At 41.1% G+C, this 8,871-nt stretch overlaps 1 protein-coding gene across 1 annotated transcript; it reads left to right on the forward strand.

Moving 5' to 3' along the window:
* The first annotated feature begins 613 nt into the window (after positions 1 to 613).
* c2cd4a (C2 calcium dependent domain containing 4A) lies at positions 614 to 6,242 on the forward strand. Its single transcript, XM_055155684.1, has 2 exons — positions 614 to 714; positions 4,912 to 6,242. The coding sequence occupies exon 2, from the start codon at positions 4,932 to 4,934 to the stop codon at positions 6,240 to 6,242; it is 1,311 nt and encodes a 436-aa protein (XP_055011659.1). The 5' UTR covers positions 614 to 714; positions 4,912 to 4,931.
* Positions 6,243 to 8,871: the final 2,629 nt, after the last annotated feature.

Here is an 8,871-nt window from a genome sequence, read left to right on the forward strand (position 1 = left end):
ACCAGGACTCAACGAGGTCTAAACTAAACCAGGTCTAAACCAAACCAGGTCCAAACCAAGTCCAAACCAGGTCTAAACCAGGAGTAAACCAAACCGAGTCTAAACCAAGGCCAAACTAGGTCCGAACCAGGTCCAATCCAGGTCCAAACCAGGTCTAACCTAAACCATAACTAAACCAGGTCTAAACCAGGACTAAACTAAACCAGGACTAAACCAAACCAGGACTAAACCAGGTCAGGACTGAATATGTGTCCTTTAAGATACTTTTAGTAGTAGTAGTAGTAGTATTTTTCCCTCTGCCCTCGGTCCGTCCTTATTTCTAACAAACCCGACCTCTGCTCTGTGTGTGTGTAAAGACGTGACGCGGCTGACGTGGGCTCGTTTTAAAACATCTGTTGAGGTAATCTTATCTCTCTCTCTCTCTCGACGGTGTGGTCCCAGCCCGCCGTCGCCATGGGAACGGGTTTGAGTGTGGAGGGGGCGGGGCTTGGGCGAGGGGCGGGCGGGTGGGACGGAGCCTGACCGGAGTTAAACCGACCCGAGCTCTGGAACAGTCTCAGAAGAGCATCACCTCAGCTTCAGGACACACTCGTCAGCTTCAGGACACACTCGTCAGCTCAGGACACACTCGTCAGCTTCAGGACACACTCGTCAGCTTCAGGACACACTCGTCAGTTTCAGAGAGTTTGTCGAAGCATCACTGTTTGACTCGAGGTAAGAAAACTTTGAATTTATTTATGTTTTATTTTATTTGAGCAGAAACCAGCTAAAACAGGTCTAAACCAGGATTAAACCAGGACCAAACCGTGACTAAACCCGGTCTTAACTAAACCAGGAATAAACTAAACCAGGTCTAAACCAGGACTAAATTAAACTAGGTCTAAACCAGGACTAAACCAGGATTAAACTAGGTCTAAACCAGGTCTAAACGAGGATTAAACCAGGACTAAAGTAAACCACGTCTAAACTAAACCAGAACTAAAGTAAACCAGGTCTAAACCAGGACTAAATTAAACTAGGTCTAAACCAGGACTAAACCAGGATTAAACCGGGACTAAAGTAAACCAGGTCTAAGATAAACCAGGACTAAACCAGGTCTAAACCTGGACTAAATTAAACCTGATCTAAACCAGGACTAAACCAGATCCAAACCAGGTCTAAACCAGGACTAAACTAAACCAGGTTTAAACCAAGTCTAAACTAAACCAGGATTAAACCAGATCTAAACCAACACTAAACTAAACCCGATCTAAACCAGGTCTAACCCAGGATTAAACCAGGACTAAAGTAAACCAGGTCTAAACTAAATCAAGACTTAAGTAAACCAGGTCTAAACCAGGACTAATCCAGGGCTAAACCAGGTCGAAACCAGGACTAAACCAGGTCTTAACTAAACTAGGACTAAACTAAACCGGGTCTAAAATAAACCAGGACTAAAGTAAACCAGGTCTAAACCAAGACTAAACCAAGACCAAACCAGGTCTAAATCAAGACTAAACCAGGTCTCAGCTAAACCAGGACTAAACCAGGACTTAATATGTGCCCTTTGAGATATTTTTAGTAGTCGTAGTTTATTTCTTTAGGCTGCACTGCAAAAAACAAAATCTATCCAAGTTAAGACGACTTGAATTAAGAAAGTTTGATCATGATTTGAGTACATTTCACTTGACAAGTCAAATTATCTGACTTTTTGTACTTAAAATATGAAAATAGTACAATCTTACTACACTTAAAATAAGAAAAACAACAACTATTTGCACTTAAAATAAGAAACAAAATCAAATGTTGCTTGAATTAAGAAAAACAAACTTATTCCATTGGTAGGTAATTTTACTTTTCAAGTTGAATCGTTCGTAATTTAAGTCAGTCAAAAAAACAATATCTAGGTAAGTTATTACGTTGATATTGTTTTTTTTTTCCAGTGGATAATATTCAAACTATTTAAGACAAGTTAAGTCATATTTACAGTAATTATAATATTACTAATACTTACTAATAATATTTTGAGTCTATTAAACACGTCGTACTAATTTTAAAAGGGGTAGGGAAAGAAAGGCAGATTCTTTGGAGGTTTTTTGAATGCAGATTTTTATTACAGTAATGTGGTTTTAATTTTTGTGTCATTTGTAAATTATTGTTCTTTTCATAAAGTGTCCACGTGTCAGGACACACAGAGTCACATGCAGAAAGACAAGACAAGTGAATTATAAACAAAATAAAAGAAAATAAGAATAAGAAAAAAATAAGGAATAAAAAAATCATATGAAAAATAATAAATAATAATAAAAATAACAGAAAAAATGGGTTGTTAAAAATAAAATAAAAAAAATTTAAATTTATAAAAATAAATAAATAAATAAAAATACATTCACCTATGATACTTACGAGTGAATAAAAATAATTATCTATGCACTGCAAAAAAAACTATCTTAGTAAATTAAAATGACTTAAATTAAGAACATTATTTTACTTTATTTGAGTAGATTCAACTTAACAAGTAAAATTATCTATGTGGATTTCTTAATTCAAGCCACATTGCATTTTGTTTCTTATTTTAAGTGCAAAAAGTTGTCGTTTTTCTTATTTTAAGTGCAGCCAAGATGTATTTTCATATTTTAAGCACAAAAAGTCTGTCAAATAATTTTACTTGTAAGTGAAATTTACTCAAATCATGATAAAACTTTCTTATTTGAAGTCATCTTAACTTGACTAGATTTAGTTTTTGCAGTGTATTGTTTTGAATGGATTTTTTATTAAAATGCTGTTAAAATCTTTGCATATTCATTGAGGTAATATTGTTATGGGAATATTTATTTATTATTTTTTTTATTGTGATATTAGTCTATGTTCAGACTGCAGCCTGAAGTGACCCAAAACTGATTTTTTTTCACCCCTATGCTCCTGTATCTGATCTTTTAATGACACAGATCTGATTTTTTTTTTTTTTTTCAAATGTGACCCAGGCCACATGGATATTTGATCCTAAAAGCTGATACATATCTGATCTTTTGACACGCGACTTCAGTCTGAACGGTCAGGTCACGTTCATCCCACCTACACGTCAGGATCGGAGTCTCGTCAGTGGAGGGAAAGTGAAGTCAGGACAAACTGGACGAGTCTTATCAGAACTGGGCGGTTTTTGAAATGATGCCAAAGAAATGTCCGAGCGCGGCTACAGACGGTCCTGGCTCCAATGTCAACAAAAAATAAAGAGCCTGCGACCTAAATACAAGGAGGATAAAGACTCAAACAAACGAAGCGGCCGTGGACGTGTGACCTGAACATTTTACCAAGACCTGGACCGGATTTTGAGAGACAAGTCCAGAGTTTAGGCGACTATGCGCATGCGGGACACTTTTGGGGGCGTTAAAAGTTCACACTGGAGATCGCACGCAAGTCGTGTTTAACAGGAAATATGAACGACCTCGCAAAAAAATCAGACTTCACAAAAAAATCCAAATTGAGCGTTAAGCCCTGCAGTCTGAACGTAGCCTTAGAGAAAGTACAAACAGTTAAAGACTTTAGACATTTTGACTTGACGGGATCAGGAGAGCAAACATCAAGATTCTGTGTGTCATTTGTTCATTTGATTTTCAATATAAAACCAAAAATAAGAAAATGAAAAAACAACTATTTTCTTCATTATTTGTCTCCAAAACCAAAAAAATTATTCATTTTTTTCAGTTTTTTGATTTTGTGTTTCAATGAAAAATGGAAAAAACGGATAAAAACAGTTTCCCGTTTTCTTGACATAAACTGCAATTCCGGACTGAACCAGGACTGATCCAGGTCCGGGACTAGACCAGAACCAGACCGGCACTGAGACCAGGGCTGAGATCAAGGACTGAGGCCAGGACCAGACCGTGATTGAGACGTGACTGAGACCGGGACTGAGACGGGGACAGACCAGGACTGAGACCAGGACTGAGACCGTGACTGAGATGGGGACAGACCAACACTGAGACCAGGACTGAGACCCGGACCAGACTGGAACCAGACCGGCCCCGAGACCAGGACTTAGACCAGGACCAGACCGGGACCAGACCAGGACCAGGCCAGGACTGAGACCGGGACTGGGACCGGGACTGAGAACGGGACAGACCAACACTGAGACCAGGACTGAGACCCGGACCAGACTGGAACCAGACCGGCACCGAGACCAGGACTTAGACCAGGACCAGACCGGGACCAGGCCAGGACTGAGACCGGGACTGGGACCGGGACTGAGAACGGGACAGACCAGGACTGAGACTGGGACCAGACTGGAACCAGGCCAGCACCAAGACCAGGACCAGACCGGGACCAGACCAAGACTGAGATCGAGACTGAGACCAGGATCAGACCGGGACCAGACCGGGACTGAGACCGGGACTGAAACCGGGACCAGACCGGGACTGAGACCGGGACCAAACCTTGACTGAGACCGGGACTGAGACCGGGACCAGACCGGGACTGAGACCAGGACTGAGACCGGGACCAGACCTTGACTGAGACCGGGACTGAGACCGGGACCAGACCAGGACTGAAAACAGTTTAGTCCTGTTTTGGTCCTGATTCAGTCCTGGTTCAGTCCGTATGTGGCGCAAAAGTCCCACATCACAGTTCAAGTCACAGAAACGATCGTTATCCGTTTTTTCCATTTTTCATTTAAACACAATATCAAAAAATGAAAAAACAAATCTTTATCTGTTTTTTTCATTTTGATTTTGGAGACAAATAATGAAGAAAATTGTTGGGTTTTCATTTTCTTATTTTTGGTTTTATTTTGAAAAATGAATGAACGAATGATACACGGATTATCAAGGTTTAAAGGTGCAACAAAACAATAAAAATGGCTTCTGTTTCTTATATTTCTCTTGCAATTTCTACCGTCTATATTTATTTATTAATGTATATATTTATTTTCCGCAGATCTGAGCGTGAGGCCTCCCATGTGGGTCGTGGAGAGGCTGCGTGAGTCCATGGACAGATGCGGACCGCCTGTGCCTTCAGCGGATTTCAAACAAAAACTCGGCGAGATCATGTTCGGCGAGAAAGTCCACAAGCCCAAACGGATCTCCTGCCCCAACGTCATCACGCCGGACAACATCCCCGAGTTCTGCATCCCGCCCACCTTTCCGTCCAGCCACCACAACCTCGATCCGGGTCGAGTTCCGCGACTGGTCCAACCTGCGCCCAAAACGGACCTGGAACCGGCTCTGCATGAAATCTACAACCCTCATATAATCCAGGTGGAGAGCGTGGACGAAAGCCCCGGAGACGTCTGCAGCGATGAGGAAACTACAAACGCAGATCCGCAAAGTCAAGCGGCGTTGTCTCTTCCGCATTTGGCCAAAACGCAAACTTGCTACGGGTTCTGCACGTTACTGGAAAGCCCTCACACTCGCCGTAAGGAGTCGATTTTCCACAACGACTCCGCTTCTCCGTTGCTCCTACCCAGAAGTCGATCGAGTATTTGCACTAAACTATCCCCGACCTCTTCGCCGTGTCCGTCTCCGTCCTCCTTCAGCTTAAACCAGTTGTCTTCCAGGCTTTCCCCGCGATCTTTTTCCTGGCAACCCGCCGTGGACAGCGACACGACGTCCTCAACGGAATCCTCGCCCTTTAGCTCCCCGCTTCTGAACCGCTACCCGAAGTCTTCTCTTTTCAAAGCGTTGAGCCACGAACTGCTTCTGAGCCGGAACATGAGGAAGGCGATGGTGTCCCGGAACAACTCTCTGTCCACCGACGAAGGGAGTTCGACGGACAACAGCCCCAACGTGATGAGGCGGGGGTCCGAGGTGTTGGCGGAGCTTCCCGGGAACTGCAGCCTGGCTCCTCCGGCGGTGTTCCCCTTAGACCTGAACCTGCACCGAGAGAGACTCATGAAGGAAAGGATGGTGCCGATAGGAAAAGACGGAAGCTTAAGGTTGTTCGCGGAGTATTGCCCCGAAAACCTAAGACTCCGAGTCCGTCTGATCAGCGCGGAAGGTCTGTACCCTCTTTCCGTGGACCCTAAGATCATAAACTGCAGCGTGAGCCTGAGTCTGGTCCCGGGGAAAGTCCAGAAGCAGAGGAGCACGGTGATCAGGAAGAGCCGGAACCCCATTTTCAACGAGGACTTCTTCTTCGACGGCATCACGGAGGAGGACTTGGAACACAGGTCGCTCCGGTTTAAGGTGGTCAACAAAATGTCCACGTTAAAAAGAGACTATCTGCTGGGCGACTGCGACCTGCTTCTGTCCAGCATCGTCACGGCCTAAAACGACTTCCTCCTGTTTCTATTTATTTATTTTTTCTCTCTTTTTTTTGGTTAAAATGTTCCTTTGTTAAAAATAAATTAATAAAAATGCGACTGTTTTGTCTTCACGTTCATTTGTGGGTTCGGTCAAGTGGTAACGGAGGGAAACAGAGGCGGATTTTTTTACATTCAAACAGCTCTTATTCAGAAACTAGAGGGACTATTGAAATAAGTAAAGTATCAGAATGTAGGAAAGAGTTACACTCCAACAGGGTAAAGTTAAACATGTGATATTCTTTCAAGATGTTGACTAAAAATTTAAAAACTCATGTCGGTAACAGAGGGAATGAAATATGCAGCACTTTTTGGGCAATAAATCCAAACAGTGATAACTCTTGGTTCTCACTTACATATCCTTAACAAACTGGTTTGAATATTTGCTTCATATAGTTTTCTACCATATGGTACAAGATTAGGTTGAAAAACCTCTTACTTTTTGAGTAACAAGATTTTTTATGAAGAAAGGTCATGGTAACGGAGGGAAAAGTAACAGAGGGAAAATTGTGCAAACAAGTAGAAGGTGCAGGATTTTATGAATTTGTCACTTTTTTCTTCCGAAATACTTTAATATTACTTCAAAATGAAAGGAAACTATTTCTATAAAATATGTCAGTCCTTCCAAGCAAATTTTTATCATTTTAAATACTTTTTTTTTTTTTGAAAAATCATGTACCTTCATCAACAGTTCAAAGATCAAATAACACAAGATATGATGAAATACATCCATTTATTTACATGATTTTCAGGTCTTTGAAATTTGGGAAATAATTTTTGTTCCATGTTTCATACATGGTCTGTTTAAAACGTATGTAACTTTAGAACCAAAAATGGTACAGAAAAAAGGTCAACAGTTTCATAGAGTACATATGTATCTGTTCAATACATTTTTATATCAGATGAATTAACTTGAATTTTTGGCCTTGCTGTTTACTTCTGCATGACCGGGCCCTTGTGCTAAAAGGAGAAATTCAATAACAAGACAATCATGATTTTCTCAGAAGGCAAATAGTCATTATCTTCAAACGCAACCTTCACTCGCTCCGTGTAGTTAAATAAAACGTGTGTTCAGAAAGGAAACACTCATATCACTGAGATAAGGACTGGGACGTGCACCACAGCGGCCCTCTGCAGTTTGAGTTTTATTCAGAGACAAAATTCAATAAAGTTTTTGTTAATCATCATTTAGAAATACCTGAGCCGTTGTTTAATGTTAGAGCTGGAATAGTCTCATTTCAGACCATCATACCTCGAGAAAGTCCAGGTTTAGATCTGGTGGAACCTGGAAACCCAAATATTAAGTTTTGTGGAGTTAAGTCAAGTCATTTTATTTATATAGCACATAAAAAAAAAACAATAAACAATAACAATAACACAAATATTACAAAAATATTACATAAAAGAGTGACTTAATACATAGTGTTGGGGAGTAACAGATTACATTTACCAGAGTTATGTAATCAGAGTACAAATTATGAGTAACTGTATTCAGTTACAGTTACTGTTTCAGTGAGTGGTAATTGGATTACAGTTACTTGGATTACACGGCGGTATTTTCCTGTTTTCACATTTTGGGCTGTATCCCAGCATTATCAACAAGACACAAACGTCACTATTCTGCGCTGAAGTAGGTGAAAATTGTTAATGAACTCCGTGTCACTGAAGTGAAGCACATCACCACTCACCACTCTTGGCTCCGTCTCCACATCCACACGTTCCTTTCAACGGACGTCGCTGCCGCTGCCCCACAAAACACCACGACCAAAAACCTCGTCCTTCTCCTTCTCAATCTCCTCCTTAAAACAAGTAAGTTGTTCATGTTCTGGCTCCAGTACAAGAGGAACTTTAAAATCTCCAGGTGCTCGATGCTGCGTCCATGTTTGGACAACTTCTGTAAACACAGAGACGCTCGCTGCGGTTGACGTCGTCGTGTCTCCAGTGTCACATGTGGGACACTTTTGGGCTGTTTAACGTTCACACTGGAGTCACATACAAGTCACATTTAATTGGAAATGTGAACGACCTCGCAAAAACATTAGATTTCACAAAAAAATGGAATTGAGCATTAAGCCCTGCAGTCTGAACGTAGCCTTAGAATTTCAGAATGAGACTTAAGTAATTTGATGGAACTGGTAACAGAGTTCACATAATGAAAGTGGACACTCAATAAAATACATGACATACAAGATTAAGTTGAATATGAGACTTTGGGGACTCTGCAATGTTATAGTACATTTTTGAGAAGTAACATGGATGACAATAAAACACAAATAAAACTGTACCCTGCTCAGGACAATTATAATGAGCATTTTGATGTTGGGAGTCTTATCTTTCTCTTTATAGTATCAATGGAAACTCAAAATGCAGTTTCTAAAGCAGTCTGAGTCTGAATCATTTAGAATGACCTCATCCATTTTTAGTCTATTTTTAGAGCTGAAATAGTCTCATTTCAGACCATTTGGGTCCAACTTTTGTCCTGAAAAGGTCTGGTAGATCTGGCGGAACCTGGAAAGCCAAATATTAAGTTAGAAGTAAGAGGTGTGAGAGGTTTGACACTGAGATCCTGATGTCTGCACGTGCCACATGCTCTTGTC

The sequence above is a fragment of the Boleophthalmus pectinirostris genome, unplaced genomic scaffold (genome assembly GCF_026225935.1).
Source record: "Boleophthalmus pectinirostris isolate CB_2022bp ecotype Guang Dong unplaced genomic scaffold, ASM2622593v1 HiC_scaffold_2, whole genome shotgun sequence".
In the NCBI taxonomy this organism is placed as follows: domain Eukaryota; kingdom Metazoa; phylum Chordata; class Actinopteri; order Gobiiformes; family Gobiidae; genus Boleophthalmus; species Boleophthalmus pectinirostris.

Excerpts from the sequence above, each read along its gene's own strand:
- c2cd4a (XM_055155684.1), top strand. The coding sequence starts at position 4,932 with ATGTGGGTCGTGGAGAGGCTGCGTGAGTCCATGGACAGATGCGGACCG.